This window comes from Trichechus manatus, unplaced genomic scaffold (genome assembly GCF_000243295.1).
Source record: "Trichechus manatus latirostris isolate Lorelei unplaced genomic scaffold, TriManLat1.0 scaffold00172, whole genome shotgun sequence".
In the NCBI taxonomy this organism is placed as follows: Eukaryota; Metazoa; Chordata; class Mammalia; order Sirenia; family Trichechidae; genus Trichechus; species Trichechus manatus.
This window is the reverse complement of record NW_004444108.1, coordinates 97,504-120,883: the sequence shown is the minus strand read 5'-3', so window position 1 is coordinate 120,883 and position 23,380 is coordinate 97,504. Positions and strand designations below refer to the sequence as shown.

Genomic DNA, 23,380 nt, shown 5'->3' with positions numbered 1-23,380 from the left:
TATAGTTTTTCATAATATTCTGTTATAATCCTTTTTATTTCGCTTGGGTCTGTTGTAATGTCCCCCATTTCATTTCTTATTTGGGTTATTTGTGTCCTCTCCTGTTTTTCTTTTGATAACATGCATATTTCAAACCAGAAAATGTTACTTTTTGAAGTTTACCTGGAGACAATATTTAGTCTGCCCAGTAAGGAAAAGGCTGCCACCAAACACTGTGGTAAACATGGATTGTGTTATAAAGCATATGTACACTGGGTTTTTGGAACTCAGAAATCTTTTCCTGTGAGAACCTTATAGATAGATGGATTCCCAGATCAGCCTACAGATGCCTGTTTGCCCTTAGTATGACAGGTCCTAACCCTACCCACCATTTATTATTATGTTGTTTCTGTGGGAAAATAAAAGTTCTAACTCTTAGGTGCCAGGAAAATATCTCATTTTGCCCCAGGGCTGCAGAGGGGGATGTGAGATGGGTATTCCCAGGTGCTCTTTTGCCTACTAGGCATTCTGTGTATACAAAAAAGAAAGTGCTGCTCGAAACTTCACAAGTCACACGCAACTTTTCAGGTACAGGTTTTGTTTATAACTCAGGATGCCTTAAGAGATAAATCTAGGAAATCCCTGATGTAAATGGAATAATAAGCGTGACTACTGATTCTTCCATGTAATTGCTCCAGTGTTTGCTACTTGCCAGGCTTTTTCACCTAGCAGAGACACTTGCAGAGACACTAGCGGAATTGAAATCTGACTCCAGGTATATTTCTTAAACATGTTATACTAGGCTTTGGATTATTTAAATGTATGAGAGTTCGTCAAATCTCCTTTTACAGAGTTCAAACTGTACAGATTGTAGAAGTGTCAGAAAAAATTTAAAAGCAACTTAAAAAAAGAAAATGTATGATTTAAAAAAAAATTTTTAACCCAGGGCAGTGGCTCTCAAAGGCAAGAAGGTAAATTGTCCTCTAGTTAGCAGAAAAGTTCATGTGAACTTTGAGAGGAAAAGACAGTCAGTGCGCCTTTAATATTTGTATATGTTCTTATGCATAAAACCAGTAAAACTGAGACGGGTCTTAATAAAGATGACTATATCATCCATTGAGTTTAAACTACAAATTCATCTGTGCTAGATTAAGAATCCGTAAGTGTTTATTTAGAAAATGCATATAGCTTGTTGATAAATAAACTTGTGACCCTATAACAAAAATAATACAGTCTTGAGCTGTAAATCTAGAATGAACAAAAGCCTAGGCATTTGAGTCTAATTGAAGGTTCATTGTAGCTTTGAGATAATATTGCTTAATCTTACTTAACCTCAGTTTTGTGATCTGTAAAATGGAAATAATAGTACCTTCCTTTTTACCGGTACTAAGACTATAAGATAATGTTGGTGAAATGGTTTGTGCAGTACTTAGCCTTTTAAGTAAAAGCTCATAAATGGTAGCTTAAAATGTTTACTTGGAAATTTTAAAATATCTAGTATATCTCACTTAGAGAGCCATTTAAAGAGCCTTGTTGGGAATGAGGCATTCCATGTATGAGGGGTTTTATTCCAATTAACTGAAGTTTGCCCATTCAGATATAATTATATCTTGTTAGCTTAATAATTTTTTATTGCATGTCTAAAATCTAAATTGCGTTTCTAAAATGTACTATATGAAACTGGCTTCTTAAAATATTGAGCATGAATTATTTCTTGATAGTCCTTATAAAAGAGTTGGGTTTCTTATGGTTCGCTGTGTATTCTCTGACACACACACACAAAAAAAAAACATAAAATTCTGCATCTATCTCTTTTAGCTGTTACTGTGGACATTGGTTCAACAGCATTTATTGATCTTTGTCTAAAGTACAGCAGTGACATCAAGGAAAAAAGAATGAGATGTGGTTGGAACCTTTTGGTGTGTCTCCCCCCCGCACTGCACACACACAATGACCTTTTTTACCAAGAGGTTCCTTTTGAAGGCTAGGAAACCAGATAATTCATCCTGTATCTGTATGCTAGGAATTGAGGCTGAGAATTTAAGCTTGGCTTAAGTGTGGGCTTGATTGCTACTTCTGGTGCTTATTTCATTTGTTTGTTTGTTTGTTTTTCCCTGTTTATTATGTGTATATATGGTTTTAGGTGGGTTTTCTTTTTAAACCAGTTTTATTGGGTTATAATTTACATACAATAATTTGCGTCCATTTTAAGTGTACAGTTCAGTGACTTCTAACAAGTATTTACAACCAGGTATTTGCCACCACAGTGAAGATATAAAACATTTCTATCACCTGTCAGAATTTCCATTGTGCCCTTTGCAGTTGTGTGTGTGTTGAATTTGTTTGAGACTTAAGGAGATCACGGCCGGCTAGGGTTGGAATTGTTGCAAGTCTGTTTTTATCATTGCTAGAAGTCTGATTTTTATCATTGTCAGATACTAAGCAAACAACTGATGCAGCTGTAGAGGAGGGGATCAAGAACAAGACAGGGGAGCCCCACAAATATCCATCTGGGACTGACATTCTAGGCAAAACAACAGTGTAATGAAGGTGACAAAGTGAGAGAGATCATTGGATGGTGTGTCAGTTATTCAGTTGGTGTTTTTAAGTGTAATGAATAGGGATGACCAGTTTATTCAGTTCTGGACAGAGGTTTTGCTGTACTTTAGATGTATAGGAAGCATGAGGAAAGTAGAGGGGAGGAAGGTTTATATTATTCCTTTGCACCTGACTCCTCTAGAAAAATGTCTCTGGACCAAGCATGATCTTATCAACTTATTACTCTAACCCCACTATATCATTGTAGAAGTCTTCCTGTGAAGACTAGAAGTATTCTAGTCTAGAAGTGGTATTAGCAAATGTACTTGCTAGTACTCGGTGTGTAGTTCCATTATAAAGCATAAACCTAGGTTAAATTCAGTAAGACTTCGTATCTTGAGAAGAGATGTCAGAATATTGAGCTTCTAACATTAGACTTTCTTAACCTTTTTTAGATACTGAAGGTGTATATGGGGCACTACTGATGTTTCCCGTACTATTGGATGGACCATATCCTAATAAGCTTCCCAGTGTTCTCTGTTTATACGTTCGTGATTTAACCAAGTTTTTTTCTTTTTCTTTTTTTTTACATTTTAACAGCTTTATTGAGATATAATTGACACAGTAAATCCTAGTGGTGCAGTGGTTAAAAAGCACTTGACTGCTAACTGAAAGGTCTGGCATTCGAACTCACCAGCTGCTCCATGGGAGAAAGATGCAGCAGTCTGCTTCCATAAAGATTGGCAGCCTTGGAAAACCCTATGGGGCAGTTCTGCTCTGTCCTATAGGGTCACTATGAGTTGGAATTGACTCAGTGGCAGTGGGTTTGGTTTTTGGTTTTGGAAACTGCACATAATTAAAGTGTGCAGTTTGTTAAGTTTTGATATAGGTATACACCAGTGAAACCATCACCACAGTCAAGATAATGAACAGATCCATCATCTCCAAAAATGTCCTTGTGCCCATTGGTATTCTCCTCCTTTCCTCTCCCCACCTCTCCCCTGGCAATCACTAATCTGCTTTCGGTCACTATAGCTTAATTTGCATTTCTTAGATTTTTATAGCTAGGAAATCATACAGTATCTACTCTTTTTCTGGCCTGGCATTTTTCACTGCAAAAATGCTTTGAGACTCATCCGTGTTGCGAGATCCATGTTACTGAGTAGTATTCATTGTATAGATATACCACAATTCATTTATCGAGTCACCGCTTTGATTGTATTCAATTTTTGGGCTCTTACAAATAAATGCTATGAACATTAACATACGAGTCATTGTATGGACTTATGTTTTCATTTCTTTTGGTTTTAGGTGGATTTTCTTTTTAAACCAATTTCACTGGATTATAATTTACATACAATAATTTGCACCCATTTTAAGTATACAATTCAGTGACTTTTAACAAATATGTACAACCAGGTAATTGCCACCACAGTCAAAATATAAAACATAATTTAACAATTTATTAAGTAATAATTTCTTTTGATTATTACTTAGGAGTGGTGTATGTTTAACTTTTTAAGGAAACTACCAAACTTCTCCAAAGTGGTTGTATCATTTTAAATTCCCACCAGTAGTGCATGCAATACCCCTTCCTCCACATCCTTTTCAACACTTGTTGGTTTCTTTCTTAGCCATTTTATTAGGTGTGTGGTTTTATTTCATTGTATTTTTAATTTGCATTTCCCGAAAGACCAGTGATGATCGTATCTTTTCATGTGCTTATTTGTAATCCATATAATTATTTTTGTGAAGTGTCTTTTCAAATCATTGGCCCATTTGAGTTGTTTGTTTTCTTACTGGGTTTTGACAGTTCTTTATATGTCTGGATGTAAGTCCCTATGAATATATGCCTTGCAGATATTTTCTCCCAGTATTTGGTTTGTCTTTTCATTCTTTCAATAGTGTCTTAATGAAGAATAAAACCAAAAACCAAACCAGTTGCTGTCGAGTTGATTCCGACTTGTAGTGACCCAAAAATAGAAGTTGTTTATTTTAATGCAGTCCAGTTTGTTCATTTGTTTGTGTTTTGTTTTTCTGTATAATGCTTTTGGTGGCGTATCTAAGAAATCCTTGCCTAACCCAAGGTCACAACAGCTTTCTATATTTTCTCTAGAAGTTTTATAATTTTAAGTTTTACATTTAGGTCTTTGATACATTTTGAGTTAATTTTTGTATATAATACTGCGAGGTATGAATTAAGGTTCTTTTGTTTTGCATGTTGCTCCAGCATCATTTGTTGAAAAGATTATTCTTTCTCCATTGCCAAAGGTAGAGTGTTCCTTTCAGAAGCAGATCACCAGGCCTGTCTTCCAAGGTGCCTCTGGGAGGGTTCAAACTACTAACCTTTTGACTAGTAGTCAAGCGTTTAACTGTTTGCAACACCCATCCCGTTGCTGTCGAGTTGATTCTGACTCATAGCGACCCAGGACTCCTTTTTTGCCAAATATTAGTTGTCTGTGTATGTGTGGTTTTATTTTTGGATTCTCTATAATGTTCCATTGATCTATTTCTCTATCTTTTGGTTGCTATAGTTATTTATAATAAGGTGTAAGATCAGGTAGTGTTAGTTCTCCAGCTTTGTTCTTTTTCAACTCTTCTAGGTCCTTTGAATTTCCACCTGATGTTAGAATCAGTTTGGAAATTTCTACCAAAAAAAAAAAATTGCTGGGATTTTGATTGGAATTGCATCCAATCTGTAGATCAGTTTGGGAAAAAATGATATCTTTAACAATACTGAGTCTTCAACTCAAGAACAGGTATATGTCTCCACTTATTTAGGTCTTCAGTTTTTTTTCAGCAATGTTTTAGTTTTCGGTGTACAGGTCTTCCCATATGTTTTGTCATATTTATCCCTGAGTGTTTCATATTTTTTTTATTCTGTTGTAAATGATATTTTCAAATTCTAATTGTTGCTACAGTATAGAAATACAATTGGTTTTTGTATGTTGACCCTGTATTCTGCAACTTTACAAAACATACTTTTTGAACATATAGAATACAGTTCTAATAGCTGTTATAATGTCTTTGCTAATTCTATCATTTTTGTCATTTCAAGTCAGATTCAATTGGTTTTTTTATCTTCATTATGAGTCATGTTTCCCTGTTCCTCTTTGCATACCTGGTAATCTTTGATTAGATGTCAGACATTGTGAATTTTACCTTGTTGGTGGCACATACAGTAAAACCTGCAAAAGCTGAAACCTGTGTAAGATGGAAACTTGTAAGAGAAGGAAAATTCAAGTATTTTTCACTAATAGCGATAGAAAAGTGGTGACTGCATCTTGTCAAAGGTGGAAGACTTGTGAGACCTGGAGAAACAAGGCAATCCTGTAGAGTTCCGGCTCTCACAGGTTTCACTGTATATGTATTCTTGCGCTTTTTTCTGCATTGTAGCTTCAGTTGTGTGTGGCAAAACTCTTTAAGGGCTTTCTTTCCATGATGGATGATTTTTCAGTTAAGAATATTTACTGAATAGCTCCTGTGTATTAAACACTTCCTATCTAGGTCACGGGGTTGAGGAGGGAAACTAATAAAAGAGAGGTTCTCTCTGCGCTTGGAAAGCTCCAAGGGAGACTATACTTAGAGAGCCTCGGGGCCTAGCAAATGGGGGACGTTCTAGTAGGATCTTGAAGGAAATGTTGGGGAGGCAAGGAAAGGGCATGTACAAATGTGAGATTATGAAAGTGTTTGGAGTTGAGGGAGTGCTGCTTAGTGTGACTGGAACATAAGACCAGAGCAGGGAATGGCTAGAGGTTGAGGCTAGAAAGGTGGATTGGGTTCAGGTTGTTGAAGATCCCTTTATAATAGGCCATGTGGGGAGACATGGCATGGTAAGTCCAGAAATGGAAAAATGAAATTTCTTCTAGATGTCTCCCATTTAAAGAAAAAGAAATCAAGCGATTGAAAATACCATGGCTTGGGTCAGGCACATTTTAGTCTTCAAGGTAACATCTTTGCTTTTTAACACTTTAAAGAGATCTTTTGGAGTACATTTGCCCAATGCAACGCATCGTTTGATTTCTTGACTGCTGCTTCCATGGGATTGATTGTAGATTCAAGTAAAATGAAATTCTTGACTACCTCAGTATTTTCTCTGTTTATCATGATGTTGCTTATTGGTCTAGTTGTGAGGATTTTTGTTTTCTTTATGTGGAAGTGTAATCCTTACTGAATGCTGTAGTCTTTGATTCCATCAGTAAGCACTTCAAGTCCTCTTTGCTTTCAGCAAGCAAGGTTGTATCATCTATGTATCGCAGGTTGTTAATGAGTCTTCTAGGGTCCTTGAAATCTTTTTTTTTTTTTTTTTAAGGTTCACTTTTTATTTATTTATTTGTTGTACTTTAGGTGAAGGTTTACAGAACAAAATAGTTTCTCATTAAACAGTACACATGTTGCCCTGTGACAATGGTTTACAACCCCACTACATGTCAACACTGTCCTTTCTCAACCTTGGGTTCCCTATCACCAGCTTTCCTGTCCCCTTCTACCTTCTAGTCCTTGTCCCTGGACTGCTGTGCCTCATTAGTCCCATTTTGTTTTATGGGGCTGTCCAGTCCCTGGCTGAATGGTGTACCTCCTGAGTGACTTCACCACTGAGCTAAAAGGGTGTCTGGGGGCCATACTCTCGGGGTTTCTCCAGTCTCTTTCAGGCCAGTAAATCTGGTCTTTTTTTGTGTGTGTTAGAATTTTGTTCCAGGTTCTTGAAATCTTGATTATAATTTTTAGAAAGAAGCAGACATGAGTCAATTAGGCAGTATCTCAGTGGCTATTCAGTTGTCACTGTTGGGTACTAAAACTAATTGTAATGGATTGAGTATATTAGAATAACAACCCTGGATCTCCACTTAAAGGTTGGGTTTCTCAGACAGTGTTTAAGAGGATGAAGGAGCATGCAATAACCTTAGACTTCTAACCAGAAGAGCTCATTTTTTATGTACCTTTACAGGTATCTGGAAAACTTGGTTATCTAGATTGGCAGGGCATATCCTCGGAGGGTTCAGATAGCTAAGGTTTTACTCTCTTGGACACTCTTAAAGAACTTTCTGTATTTTTAGGTTTTTTTTTGTCTGTTGTGGTCAGGATTTGGTAAGTTAAACTTATTTCCACATTAAAATCTCGAAGAACCCCCAAAACAGATGTTTCTAATTACATAAATACTCACACAGACCCAGTGTTTCTTCTCTTTGTTCTACCCCTAGTTTTTTTTTTTTTATTTATTTTTTATTCCTTTGGAGTCGGTTAATTATTTTTGAGCTGGATGTGATTTGACAGAATTTACAAAAAAAAAGTAATAATGAAGGCCAGAGACTCCATGACCCTTTTCCTGGAAGATAGTAAGAATCTGGGCTATGGGTCTGCCCCATTTGGATTAACCACAGGTCACATCTTTTTTTAAAGTCTAGTTTGTGAAGTTTACTCTGAGAATGGTAAGCCTCGCAAGAATCTAAAGAAGTTTTTTTGGTGTGCTTCCTTCATTTCCCTCTCTGAATATGCACATATTTACACAGATTGGGTATTTAATAGCTCTGGTAGTAGTTAAGTGCTAGGCTGGCAGTTCGAACCCGCCAGCTGCTCCACAGGAGAAAGATGTGACAGTCTGCTGCTGTAAAGATTAGATCCTTGGAAACCCTATGGGACAGTTCTACTCTGCCCTGTAGCATTGCTATGAGTCAGAGTCGACCTGATGACAATGGTTTTGGGTTTTTCTTTTTCTTTTTTTGGCCTGGTTATCATCTAGCGTACTTTTTGACAGAAATACCTATGCTAAGAATGGTAGTACTCTCCAACGTGACCATGAGGCCCGTTGCTGCGTTAATCTGTATCTAGGGATCATGATCTCTTGGCTCCACTATTCAAATAGAGGGAGAGCTAGGAAGTAAACAAAAGTCCTCTGAGCACAAAGTTCATGCACTTTACTCCTAGAAGTATGTCTCTAGCTCTACCCAGAGATCATTTACTTTACACAATTTCTGCAGGCTTAGTCATGTAGTTTCTCAGCTCAGGGTGAACTACAAGAAATCGATTGAGGCAGAAATTAAGAGACACCAATCAGGAGGGCAACTGAAAAGTAGATCAGACTTACAGGTGAGGCCTAGAATTTGCCTCCAAGGGCCTTGCTCTGTTACAGCTCTAGTTAAAAAAAAAAGAAATTGATGATGATGTCTGAAGCTTTAATAAAAAGAGTATTTTTAGTATCTTCCTATTGACAGCAGAAGAGCATATAAGCAATTTTAGAAAGATTCCCACCATATATACATAGAAATTTTTAAGAAGTCGTTTGCTTAAAAGGAGTAAACTTCGGCTAACAAGACAATTCAGTTGACTAAAATTACTTTCCTGGCAATTCAGAGTAAGCATTGTGTTGTGTTTGGTGAGAGTAAAAGAAAAATGGATGATCATACTAAGAGAATTCTGGAGGAGTTTAATGCTAGAAACAGTACTTTAGCACTGAAACGGACATTTGCTTTTCCCTTATTTTACAGATGGTGGAACATAGGCTCAGAGACTAACACACATTCTAAATGGCTAGAATTTTGCTACTGTGGGAAGGGAGGGAAAATCAAGACCAATGTGGGCAGGGTAATCGCAGTCAAGTTGGGCAACTCCAGGAGGCGCTAATGTGGGTGACACCCCTTGGTGGTAGTGATAGGAAGGGGGTTACACTGGGTTAGCAAAGGTCTCTCTGGCGAGGTAACACTTGACTTGAGATTCACTGGAGCCAGCTGTTTGAGGGCTGAGGTAAAAATCTTTCCAGGCAGAAGGAACAAAAGGGCAAAGGCCCTGGGAAAATGGTCGTTGGGGGCACAGAAAGGCCAATGTGGTGGTTGCAGTGTGGCGGTGAACGGGAGTTGAAATGAAGGAGGCAGAGGCCTGAAGATAGGCCAGTGGTCTTGGTGAGGGGTGTTGGATTTTTTGCTGAGTGTGAGCCATTTAAGAATGTTGAGAAGGGGAATCACTTGATCTGCTAGTGAGGGAACCCAGGTCTGCCTAATTGCCAAATGAGGCAGTGTTCTACACCAGTAGCTTTCACTTTTGACTAAGACTAAAAGTACCTAAAACAAATGCTGAGTGAAACATATTTTTGTGAAATAGTACTTCTCTTCCCATTAATGACATATTCTGTTATTTCCATTCCATCCTATTTCTAGTTTTTTTATAATGTTGATCAAAACCCACTAAGAAGGTTGTAACAAGCATTCGAGAAAAATACTGACACGCTATTCTGTCTCAGTCACTGTATTACTGCCTCAGAGCTAGAAAATAACATTTGAGTGGTGTTGAAAATAACATTTGCCACCCTCCATAAAACAGAATGGAGCATTGCCGAGTCCTTCACCATCTTCACAGTCGTTGCTGTGTTTGAACCCATTGTTGCAGCCACTAGGTTAGTCCATCTCATTGAGGGTCTTCCTATTTTTCACTCACCCTCTACTTTACCAAGCATGATGTCCTTCTCCAGGAACTGGTCCCTCCTGATAACATGTCGCAAGTACATGAGACAAAGCCTCACCATCCTTCTTTCCAAGGAGCACTCTGGCTGTATTTCTTCCAAGACAGACTTGTTCATTCTTCTGGCAGTCCATGGTACTGTGTGCCTAATACGTTACATGTGTTATTTTCTGTAATCCTTCCTAGTAGCCCCATGAGGGTAGATATTATCCCCCATTTTACTAATGAAAAACTGAAGCACAGAAAATTTATTAACCAAGATCAAACTGATTGACTCCAAAGCCTGTGCTGCTAGCTGCTCCCCTACATGCAGCCTCCTAAATAGGCAAGAGGAAAAGAACCCTGACAGTTTTAATAGGCTCCAAACAGAGAGGAGATTGAGGCTGGAAAAGAGAAGAACTAATAGCTTTTTTTTTTTTTTTTTTAATGAAAATGCGAATGTATCTTAGAGACAGAAATACATGCTTTAAGTGTTTTTGTTACCAGATGGCCAGTAATTTCTTTCCTAGTGAAATGCAAATACTCTTTCCAAACTACACCATTGAATATGCTTGGTAAATTTCTCCAGTTTGCAGAACAAATGCTAACAAAGTTTGGTAATGTGACCGCACTGCCTTCCCAGCTAATCATCTTCTGCTGGCAGGCAAACCCTGCAAAAGGGCAGAGGCAGGACGAGCCCTTGATACGAAAATCAAGCTGACCTCACATGGTAGCTATGCAGCCCAGGGTCAGCCTCATCCCAGGGCAGCAGGTAGGGGGCCAGAATCAGAGCCTGAAGTCTGTAGCTTTGGTTTATCTCTTTGAGATTTTGATCCTTTAACAGGAATTCAAATATAGCCAGGAAGGAGTTTATATTAACAAGAATCTAAATCTTCCCAATCCCATCTTAAGCTGGTTAGAATTATTCTCTTGTTGAAATCGGCCCTAACATCCAACGGCACAGTTCCTGAGCGGGAGTCCTGATATGCTGCCTTTATAAGATGTGATTATGAAAGAGTGAGTATCTGTGCTCAGATTCTTGTGGTGGTGTAGTAGCATTAAACTTGGGGATCTTTAACCATTGTCACCCTGTCACTGTCACTTCCGAGTTAGAATGCCTCAGTTTCAGCGTTAGTTCTTTCTTAGTCTCTTTAGAAGGCACTTCTTTCTCCAGTCTTTTTAGGTGAGTTAGTCTGACACCAGTTCTAACAGCTAAAACCTTAGTTTTCTCATATTTTTCATAGGTAGTCCCTGTATTTGGACAACCTGATTTATAAACATACCTTAAAGTAAATGGGCTTGCTTTCTTGCTTGCTCAGCTCTACAGTACATCAGGCACCGCGCTGGCTGCCACCCATGGAAGGTGGGTATATGCTCTAGCAGCAGTCATGTGCCTGTGCTAAAGCCCTAGGCTCTCCTGTACCTGGTGTGATCCCCCACAGAGATTCTTGATCATCTCCAACCCTGAGGTACTCTGGCTCCCTTCCAGCTCTCGCCGCTGCAGAGCATTTGGCCCAAAGCAGCCTCTATCTGGGGCCCAGCACGTTCTCTTTATTGTCAGCCACATGGTGACTAGGACCGACGGGAATATGTGAGTGCCTTTGTTACATTGCTGGCCACTGCAGACATCACTATTGTAACTTTACTCAGTGTGCCACCTTTTCTAAAGTTAATTTGTGTGAGAAGACTGGGTTCTGGTAGACTTGGTTCAGAAATAAGGTAAGAATGCCTTGACATGGTCTTTATTATTCAGAAAATTAAAAGTATGCCTGAAGTGTAGTGGTATGATTTTAAAAAAACAAAACAAAAACCCAGCCACAGTAAATTCAGAGGCCCAGAAAATAAATATCATGCCATCTGTGTGATATGAAAGAGTAGATCTATGTTCATCCTTTGTGCCAGCAGTAATGAATTAGTGTGTCTGGTTAAAATTTTAGAGTTGTGGTTTTTCTTGAACTTGAGTCCAATGCTGTCCAATACAATTTTCTGCAATAATAAAAATGTTCTGTTCTACGCTGTCCAGTGGCATAGCCATTGGCCACATGTGGCTAGTGAGACTAGGGAACTGATTTTTTATTCAATTAATTTTTAAATTTAAATAGCCACATGTGGCTAGTGGCTACCATAATGAACAGCAGTTTATTCTTTCCTTTAGTGAAGGGTGTCATTCCCCCTCTTAGGAAATTCACGAATTATCCCTGACTTGCCTGTTTTCTTTCTCTCTCTTAACATCTTGAAATTTTTCACTGAGGCTTCATATCACTTAATCTAGGCATGTGAAAAATTTTTTTTCTCTGTGGGCCAAGATAATGATTCAAAGAAGTTATTCTACATAATCATCTAATCATATAGGAAATTCATTGATTTTATGCATGTTGAAATAGAGATTAACACATTATAAATTAAAAAGCAACCTGCTGTGTAAGCTGAAGCCTTGATGCCAAGAGAAGACCAGGTCAGGGCGAGGCCACATTTATTTTGGTTTCTGAAAGTATTTTGGTTTCTAAAACTTCTCCTAGAGTGTATCACATATAATTCTGTGGTATGAAATGACATTTTGAAACTAGAGGGGGGAAAGCCCATTTTCTTTCAAAATGTATCAGATGTGATAAGAACTCGATATAACTTTAGACTAAACTACTAAAATGTTTGTTTCAAGACGTAGGGTATAGTTTAATATTACATATCAGTAGTTACCAGTTTAAAATAAACCAGCATATACATGATTGTACAAAAGCACATACATTTAGAGTTTCTACTTCATACTTAACTGGTCCCCAAGAAGTGTTCAAACATTACCACGTAAAACAAAGTGGTTTTGCTGTTCATAATGCCATCATTAGATGTGTCTAACATGGGAGTCCTCCTTAAATCAAATTTGGAGTCAAATTTAATTATATCTGTATTAGAATTTCCTATTCAGCTTTCTCACTATGTTAAACTCAACTCCTTTTTTTTGGTCTTATCATTCAAGTCTTCCATGTTTAACTATGGGCGACTTAAAAAATAAGTAAAACAGTGGCCCTGTGTCAAACGATGGCTTGTATCTCTCCACATTTGGATATAGAGCCACATATGGAAATGGATGGTTGAGGGAGTGGACTCTACAGGCAAGGCTGCCCAGCTGTCTGGCATTGGGCACTCGCACTATGTTTCTCTCCATGGGTGGTTATGAAAAGTAAATAAGAGTGCTGGTAAACCACTTTTGAACAGTGCTCGTATGTGGTACGTGCTCAACAAATATTGATCATTAATACTTGCGCTGTGTGAGAAAACAGTCTTCTGAACAGAAGGTGTAGCCCCTGACCTTAAGCACTTTATAGTCTATGTGACATGGTCTCTGGGGAGTGGGCCCAGCTTATCTGCATCTCTGACCAGCCAGATGGGTGTTTCTGCCACAATCAGAATGGTGCAGTGCCCCAGGGTGGTCAGAGAACACACTGGGCATTCATTAGGAGGTTGCATTCGTGTTGAAGGAACAGTAGACAGTCTCTGCCTGGCCAGTCCTTGTGCCAGGAATCAGCTTAAGCAGTGCTTCCTTTGAGAAGCCTTCTGCTCTCTTAGACTGGATTATGTCTTCCTGTTACGATTGCATAGCTCTGTTTGGTCATTTTGAGCATTGACCCAGATAATTTAGCTATATTGTGTTATTGGCTGTCACTCCAGCAACAGTATAAGCTTGAGAACAGGAACCATGCCTGCATGAGTCTTCACAGTATCCCCGGTGCCTACCGAGCCCAGGGCTTTTGTTGAATGGATGAAAGGACAAGGGGGTGATGTAGGGGGAGCAGAACAATGTATTTTGGCACTGATTGGTCAACAACTCTAACTAGAGCCTTAACAACCCTCAAAATGGCTGAGGGCTTGTTTTAGGAGTCAGTGTAAGGAGATCAGTGGGTCTCTGAGAAGCAGCAGGTGGATCTAGCAGAAGAGTCAAGATAACTGCCTGGGCCAGTGGAAGATCAAGCGTGGGATGGAAGAGCTTCCCTGAACCTCGAATGAGGCAGTTCTACTCTATCCTGTAGGGTCGCTATGAGTCAGAATTGACCCTGTGGCAGTGGGTTTTGTTTTTTGTTTTTGACTGGAGACCTTGCCGTGTATGTCCACTCGTCCCTGACCTTGCCCTCCTCCACCTGACCACGTGGATACAGCCCCTTTTCGAGGGCGTAAGGAGGGGAGAGGCTCATTTTCCCTCAGACTTGGTGATAGATTCCTTCTCTTTGAAGGTTGGGCATATGATGAGTTAAATACTTTTGAGAGTTGGTCCAAGGACCTTACCAACTGTACAACATTGCTTCTCTAGGAAAGCTCCTTAGTTCTAATTTACACAGTAACTGACAAAGGAACTTTCAAAGTATAATCTCTCTTCTCTAGGTGGGGAACTGCCTGCAACTGCTTCTGAGTCCTATAGAACTAGATTCTTTCCCAATTAAGCACTGTTTTCACCTCCATAGAACAGAAATTAGTATTTTATAATATGTCTATCCATTTCTTGGATTCCAAGCTCCCTGAAACCCTCAGCCTCCAAGGTATAGTATCAAAATGATAAGAAAGTAAAAGAAAAAAACATTTTTATTTTATACTAGTGGCAAAAGTCATTTAAAAATTAAAGACTTGGCATAAATTCTAAACATGTTAATATTAACTGTTTCTTGAATTTTAATGCTACAGTATTTTTCTGTTACATATTCAGCACTGTACCAGGTACTTACATCACCCTCAGTTAAGGTTTTTTATTTTTCCCTATCTTTTTTTTTTTTTTATTGTGCTTTAGGTGGAAGTTTACAGAGCAAATTAGTTTCCCACCCCCTCCCCCTTTTTTTTAATTGTCGTACTTTAAGTGAAATTTTACAATTCAGGTTAGTCTCATACAAAAATTTATACATACATTGTTATGTGACCCTAATTGCTCTCCCTATACTGTGACAGCACACTCCTCCTTTCCACCCCAATTTCCTGTGTCCATTCAACCAGCTCCTGACCCTCTCTGCCTTCTCGTCTCCCCTCCGGACAGAAGCTGCCCGTTTAGTCTCATGTCTCTACTTGAGCTTAGAAACACACTCTTCACAAGTACCAGTCTAATCTTTGAAGTGTTGGCCTCGGGAATAGTTGACAAAGTCCGGGGCCCATGCTTTCTGGGGTTCCTCCAGTCTCAGACCATTAAGTCTGGTCTTTTTACTAGAATTTGAGTTCTGAACCCCACTTTTCTCTTGTTTCATCAGGGACTCTCTGTTGTGTTCCCTGTCAAGGCAGTCATTGGTGGTAGCTGGGTACCATCTAGTTCTTCTGGTCTCAGGCTGATGAAGTCTCTGGTTTATGTGACCCATTCTGTCTCTTGGGCTAATACTTCCTTGTGACTTTGTTGTTCTTCATTCTCCTTTACTCCAGGCGGGAAGGTTCTTTATTTTTATTGGATTAATTTCAAATGAACATAAAGCACTTCATGCTTGTTCAAACCTTCATTTAAATGACTTGAGGTGGATTTGTGTCCAGGTTGTTCTAGCTACTACTGTATAACAGGTAAAACTAAGTACGTAGTAGTCTTTTGAATTTGCCTTTGATTTAACAGCTTAGAAACATTAAATGACTTTTATGCCAGTGGGATAACATTTAGCCTTTTAGCAGTAGAAACCTAAGGGGTTTTAAATTTCCTTTGTAGAAAAAGTAGTGCACTTTAAAATGTTTTTGTCTTGCAATGTGGATGGGTATTTTTATTGGGCCTGTTCTCCCTTATTTAAAAGGATAGTTTGATGGGCACCAAATAGCAATGTCCCTAAGTTACTTCTGGGAGCTGTGATCTGTGTTCTTCAGAGAACAGAGCCCATTGGCTATTTTTGGGTGACTAATCCTGAAACAGGAAGGATGCTTCTATTTGTGCCACTACTTCCAAGATGGTATGTTAATTACACGTTTGGATTATTCACTCTGGAACCCATTTATAATGCACTTTGTGTATAAGCTTTTAGAATTATATGTGTGTGCAGTGTACGAAGAGAGATGTTGCTATAGCTATGGTTTTATAGCCTAGATACTATTTGAAGTTAGGAAACTTGTATAGTTTAATCCTTGGAATCGGTGTTGTGGTACAGAAGAGCTTCCATGTTCTGTTTCTTATTTTCTCTCAGATTTTACCCGTTTCTTTCATCCTTTAAACACAAAAGGAAGTTTAAGATACGGACAGAAATTCAGATATAATAGTAAAATAAATCATATTGGCTGTAGATGTTTTATATTGGGAAAGCATTGTCTTCACGTATCACTGCTTTTATTATCACTCGTTGGCAAAGTTACTGAGCAAAGCCCATTTCAGCTCTCTTTTGGTTCTCAGAGGTTCATTTAATTCTGAGTGCTTCTGTGAACCTAGAACTGAAACTAAACATAAAGGTATTGAGGATGGGAGGAAAGATTAAATAAGATAACAAAAGCAAAGAGGTTAAAAAGCCATTTTGAAGAAGGATGCAGAAAGATCAAGGTAACCATAGGGCGATGACTTCAGAAGCCCTTAAATTTGAGTTTGAAAAATGTTCAGGGAATTCTTAAGGCTTCTAACTGAACTTAGATTTTATCCTGAGTTTGTTTTTTTTTCTCATTAGTAAATATTTTGAAGTTTTTCTCTTTCATTTGCTTAATGAGATCATGGACTGATTTTTTAATTAGGGGGACTTTGGCTTGTTAACATTTTAAACGTCATCCATTTGGCTGATATTTAAAACGGTCTTGAGTTTGAGCTTTTTGTTCTTTTACCCTCCCCATACTTTAAACTTGTGGGCTAAAAGAGTGATTTTGAAAATTGAGGATTTCAATACTAGGAAGTTAACAAAAGATATTGTAACTTAGCTTATATAATTGCTACAGAAGTTCTTACTTGTTTTGATACATGATGGGAACTGAGTAAGCAAAGAAGCGTCTTTTCATCTTTCAGGAAATCTGGTTAGGAAGATAATACCAATAATGCATGATGCCAGGCAGATGTCTTGGACCCTGTGGGTGAAGGAGAAAGATTTCTTTTAGCTGGGAGAGCTAGGAATGCTTCATCCTGGCCCAGGAGATGGACTGGCTCATTATTTAAATCTATAACATAATGCCAGCCGACTTCATAAAATAGAGGCATAATCAATTTGAGAGCTTTGCAGCCAGTATCACATAACCTTTCCCTGCCTCTTGTAGGCCACATTATTTTATAAAAAAGCTTATCACTTACAAAGACTGGCATCTTTTGTAGCTCTTCATCTGTAGTCCTGGCAGCAGGGTATTCTGGACCTTGAGGCCAGGCAGAACTGGATTTCATCCTTTATCACCGCACTGACATCGTGGCCTTGGGCAGCTTACTCAGCCTGTTTGCCAGTCTGTAAAATGGGGTGCTCATACCTACTTTGCATGATGCATTTGAAGATTAGGATCCATGTATGAAAAGTTCGTGGCATACCTTTTCTCATTATGCTCATTTAAAGATAAACTTGTTTACTTATGATCAATCTTCTCTTTATATATCCATCCTGAGACTTAACAAGTTTTGTGTTCTATCAGGTTTTAGCTGTGTTCAGCAGTCATGGATCTATAGATGCTATCTGGTAACAGTACTTAATGTCAGGAGCAGTTCCAGATTCTGAAGCCTGTAGTTTTTGATCAGTTGACACTGAGTGAGTGCACAGGTGCCAGTCTCACATTTCTGGTTCATGTGCCCAAATCAAGCAGACTTAACCTTATTTCTTGAACTAAAAAATTCTAACAGAGAAGCAAGAATGGAAACTTAGACTCATCAGTCAGATAACTAATAAAAGTTAATTGAAAATTTTTTTGTTATTACTCAAACCTGCCAGGCTAGTTCCTTTGGTTAGTAACTTTTCTCCCCCTTTATATTTCTTAGCTGAAGGGTGTTAAAACAATCTCTAGAACATTACAGTTTCTGTGATGGGGTGGCTGCCCCAAATGCCTTCCAAAACCAGGCAGGTATGCCCAAGTACAGATAAGTAAACGTAAATGCCAGCACTTGTGCAGACCTGGGGTGAGTGGGGGCCACTGTAGGCCACAGCACACATACCCTCCAAGGAGAGTGGCCACTCTTCAGACTCCCCCTCCCTACCTACAGGCCTCCGTGCTGCTGGGCTTGTGGGCATATGTTTGTTTTTAAGGCTGGGAATCTGGGTTTACATGTGAAATGTCAAGGAGATAGTGGGTATACTGTTGGCTGCCCTTTTTTTTTTTTTTTTTTTGTTTTTTTACTATTACAGGCCAAACAAAATAACATCTGCAGACTGGTTTGCTCTGTGGGGCATCAGTTTGCCACCTCTTTTACACAGTAACTGCCTTGGTAGCTTGTGGAAAGGGTTATATCAAGTGTTTGCCTGAATAATCCAATTCCATGCCTTCTCACTTTCATATGGATGATGTGTGTGTTTATTTCAGTCACAAATAGTAATTTCATAATCTTCACTATTTACCCAAGAATCATGATTTAAGGGGTCATTGGTGGTTCAATGGTAGAATTCCTGCCTTCTATGCAGGAGACCTGGGTTTGATTTCCGGCCAGTGCACCTCACATGCTGCCATGCCGCGTCTGCCCGGTGGAGGCGTACATGTTGCTATGATGCTGAACAGGTTTCAGTGGAGCTTCCAGGTTTAAGATGGACTAGGAAGAAGCTCCTGACGTCTGCTTCTGAAAATCAGCCAGTGAATACCCTGTGGATCACAGCCGTCTGACCTTCAGCCAGTCACAGGGATGGTGCAGAACTGGGCAGTTTCATCCTCTGGTGCGTGGGGGTCGGCATGAGTCAGGCCAACTCGAAGGCAGCTAACAACATCACAATTTAGAGCACGCGGTTTCAGGGAAAACAAAAGCAGGTTGTACTTGTACGGTTCAGAAAAGTCTTACTTTGGTATTTAACTCTTGATTTTTATCAGAATTCCACCCAGCATTGTTGTAAGTGCACTAGTGTGCCCTGCACTGTAAATTTGTTTTCAGAGGAAGGAAATTGTCTTAAATTTTCCTTGATAAACCAAAACTGAATTGAAAGTATGCTAAGCCAATTGAGGGGATAAATTTTAAAATGCAAATTAATTTTGAAACTGTTCTTTACAGGATCTTTTGCTTTGAAACACTTCTCTTTTGAAGTACGATTTGTCAAAATGGGCATCTTGACCTTTCTATGAGATAGTAAGTAGAGTAAGGAGCCTTGGTGGTGCAGTCGTTAAAGCCTTTTACTGCAATCCAGCAGTTTGGCAGTTCGAACCCACCAGCCGCTCCTCAGGAGAAAGATGTGGCAGTCTGCTCCTGTAAAGATTTGCAGCCTTGGAAACCCTGTGGGGCAGTTCTACTCTGTCCTGTAGGGTCACTGTGAGTCAGAATCGACTCTTTGGCAGTGGGTTTGGTTTTGGTTATTAAGTAGAATAGGGGAGAGAAGGAGTTGAGAAGCAAGAGTTCTTGTCCTCAAACAGTGTCACTGTTGACTGACCACCTTCTGCAGGTTTTCATATTATGCAAACAAGCGATTATTATGTATGTTAGTGTAAGCAAATGTAGCTGTCTCTTGTTACCCCATGGAGCCTTTCCAACCATCACATTTCCCTGCCTTTTTTTTTAAAGGTCACACTGAGTACGAATCTGGGAAGATGTTAATCTGCCTCTCTCTCCTTTATTTTCAATAGGTGGAATACATGTTGGTCTCTTTTGATCATGAAAATAAAAAAGTCCAGTTGGTCCTGTCTGGAGAGGAAGTTCTTGAAACTCTGCAAGAAAAGGGGGAAAGGACAAACCCAAAGTAAGCGACACACTGAAGGTTGTTTTCGTGTTTTTGAAACCGTTAGAATTACTAGAATAGAATCTTTTCTCAGATTTATAGGAGGCAGGATAGTATAGCAGTTAAAAGCACGAGCTGTGGTTTTAAGTTGCCCATGTTCAAATCCAGATTACTCTTCTCAGTAGCTTAGTATCCTTGGTCAAGTTACTTTGAAACTGTGCCTCAGTTTCCTCATTTGTAAAGTAGGGGTAGTAATACTACTTACCTCATAGGGTTGTTATTAAATACATTAATATATTAAAGCACTTAGAACAGTAAGCTCAATGTAAAGCCTGTTTGCTGTTAAGTGTTTAAAAAAAATTTTTTTTTTGCCAAATCATGATGAGGATCACAAACCTTGGTGCCAGATGAAATTTGCATATGGGTTTTGTTTGGCTGCCACGTTTTTATATATTTCTTCATTTACGTAGACAGAGGGGGAGGGCACTAGGTACTCTCTTAGTTCCTTTTCCACAGGCTTGGCCACTCAAAAGATTTTGGGGCACTGCATTTGAGTTTCGACATCAGGCATTGAACTGAAAGAGCACTTAAGGCCGCATCTCCTTTCCTGCAAAGTGGATTGGCTTGTCTTGGACAGAGAATACCATGTTGTGCGTTTTCAGTTATTTATAAGTATTTTGGACTCATATAGTTGAAGAGCTATGGAACATCAACAGCCTTTGGGAAACTTCATTTTCACCTAGTGATTTCTGAGCAACATTGAAAACACTTGTAAAAATTGAGTAGACAGTAGCAAAAGAATCCGGTGAAACTAAACTTTTCTCCTGTGTAGCCATCCTACCCTTTGGAGACCGGAGTACGGGAGTTACATGATCGAGGGGACACCTGGACAGCCATACGGAGGAACGATGTCCGAGTTCAACACAGTTGAGGACAACATGAGAAAACGTCGGAAGGAGGCTACTTCTCTGTTAGAAGAAAATCAGGCTGTTTGCACTATAACTTCATTTCCTAGGTTAGTTCCTAAAAGGCCCCAGCAGACATTTCAGAGCTGTAGGTTATAAAGAGAGCTAATGGTGACCCAAGCACTTCACCCTACAATTCTCATACTTTACAGACAGTTCATACTTTATGTGGCATGTGATAGCATCTAAAACTTTAGCACCGGCCGGCAGGCAAATATTCCGTGCCAGAGTCAGTAGCGGGGTTGTGGCTGCCCTGAGCACTGTGGTAAGAGCGCTTATCTGGGCTCATGGGAAACACCGTGATGTCTGACCACAGTGTTTGCCACAGTCGAGGGGCAGGGAGTAGCATGTCTGCCAAGCATTTCTGACCCTCTAAGCAGTAGCTGTGTCTCTTCACTTGATGGTAAGGGTTTCTTCCTCACTTTCAAAAGGATCGTGTGCCCACTGGCATGTGATGGTGTTTTGGTAGATCGGAGGCTCACCTGCTGAAGAGCTGGCATAAGTGTTCCCAATATACTATTGATACTATTAGCTTATGAACAGGATGAGTTGTTAGATCATATTTGGATGTCGTGCTAAACAGAAGATGTAGAGTTGAAGATATGTTATTAAATCTAGTTAAGATGGAAATTACATAAAAGTAAATATAGTGAAATTATGTTCTTGGCTTAAAATGAGGTATGCAAATATTATAGGCATTATACATAGAAACTCTACATAAGAATGCAGTTCTGCCAAATTGTAAATCTGGTTTATCTGTATCTGTCAGATCTGTGTGATAAGTATACATACCCCTTCGAGTTCAAAAGAGTTTCCTGGGGTGGTATCAATGGCCTAGAACACTTTGAACTAGTTTTTGTTGTTTTAATGCCTTCCACCCTCCCCCCTCAATAAATGTCTGTAATGAACACGGGCAGTCAAGAGTCATACCATTGGTCTTAGAGGAATATTTACTGTGAGAATTTTATTTTTTTAAATCACCACTGTAACATCTAAATAGTTTACCATATTTAAGCTATTCATCAAGTGTTTAGAGAAGCTTCTCGTATTTTCTGTGATTTCTTTGTTCCATTAGTGCAGGCCACCCCCTCTCTCCCTGCCAGAAGCAAAAAAAAAAAAGCCAGATGAGAGCGGAGAGGTTTGCTTTAAAGAAAGTTGTCTTGTTCTTTTGCATTAATGATTGAAGGAGGAGGAAAAAAAACTTTGATTCTTTGTCGTTTACTCAGATACTTGAGCTGCTCCACACCAGACCCAGGTGATCTCTGGGGATCAGTCATGAGTGAAAACTGTGTTTGCCTCCATAGAGCTTATGATCTAATGAAGGAGAGAAAGGTTAATCAGATGCACACAAGTCCAACTAATATAACGTTGGGGCTGTGCTGTAAAAAAGAGATGTGGTGTAAAGAGAGTGTAACAAGGATACCTGAGATTTTGGAGGGTTGCGGAAGGATGATTGGAATGATGTCCAAAGTATTAGACAAAGTTTAATAGGCGTGTGGTGGTGTTTTGGCAGATCAGATTTCACCTGCTGAAGAGTCGTGATTTGTGTGCTGCTGTGATACTGAGCAGGTTTCAGTGGAGCTTCCAGACTAAGATGGACTATGAAGAAAGGCCTGGCAATCTAATGAAAATCAGCCATGAAAACTCTGTGGATCACAGTGGTCTAATCCAGTGATCAGGAGCGGGGAGAGGAAAAATATCCTAGGGAGAGGGAGCAGCACACATAGATAAGTCCTAGGATGAACCTGGAGCCTTCTGGGAACTTAGAAAGCTGGCTGGTATGACTAGGATGCTGAGAATGAGGGTGGAGGGTAGGGTAAGGTGAGGCTGGGCAGGTAATCAGTTGTTGTCCTAAAAGCAGTAGGAAGCCATTGGAATGTTGGATGGGTAGATAATATCACATTGTTATTTTGAAATCCTCACCTGGGCTGCAGTATGAAAGTGACTGTGGAATGGCTGCCAGGACTTAATAGGAGGCCAATAAGGAGGTTGATTCAGGAAGGGATGATAGTAGCTGGAGGAGGGTGGGGCAGTGGAAGTAGAGAAAAGTAGATGCTGATCAAAAGATGTCTAAGAGACAAAATCAGGAAACTTGGTTCAGGGAAAGAGATGTCAAGGGTTGTTGGTGTAGGTGACTATTGTGGAAACCTTGGAATATTACAGCCAAGGCCAAAAAGTAGGTTGCAGGTTATTATTTGACAGCTTTTAATGAAGTGGAAAATTCAGTCTTACACATTTCCCTTTTTTTCTGCGTTAAAGAGTTATACAGTTTACTTACCGAATTTTAAAAAATATCGGGTTTGTAACCAGAAATGTTTTATCTTACACTTTAAAATTCAAGAATGTGTAGTATCGATGGGCGATGGGGGTTTTTTCCTCTCTGGGCCACAGAGGGAACTATTTAGTGAGACCTAATGTGTCTCTTGGGGTCATTGGTGGTTCAGTGATAGAATTCTTGCCTTCCGTGCAGGAGACCCAGGTTCAGTTCCCAGCCAACGCATCTCATGCACAGCTACCACCCATCTGCTGGTAGTAATTTGCATGCTGCTGTGATACTGAATAGGTTTCAGTGGAGCTTCCAAACTAAGATGGACTAGGAAGAAAGGCCTAGCGATCTGTTGAAAATGAGCCAGTGAAAACCCTATAAATCATAGTGGTCTGATGCTCAACTGTTTGTTGTGCCTGGGGTCACCATGAGTCAAGGGCCAACTTGACGGCCACAAACAATGT

The 23,380-nt window shown here is 39.4% G+C and overlaps 1 protein-coding gene across 3 annotated transcripts in view; it reads left to right on the top strand.

Moving 5' to 3' along the window:
* GCLC (glutamate-cysteine ligase catalytic subunit) overlaps positions 1 to 23,380 on the top strand; it is a 54,674-nt gene that overhangs the window by 10,174 nt on the left and 21,120 nt on the right. For all 3 annotated transcript variants that reach the window (XM_004386815.2, XM_023741110.1, XM_004386814.2), the window contains exons 2-3: positions 19,594 to 19,706; positions 20,518 to 20,700. In XM_004386815.2, coding sequence (XP_004386872.1) covers positions 19,594 to 19,706; positions 20,518 to 20,700 — 296 coding nt within the window. The remainder of the gene's footprint in view (positions 1 to 19,593; positions 19,707 to 20,517; positions 20,701 to 23,380) is intronic.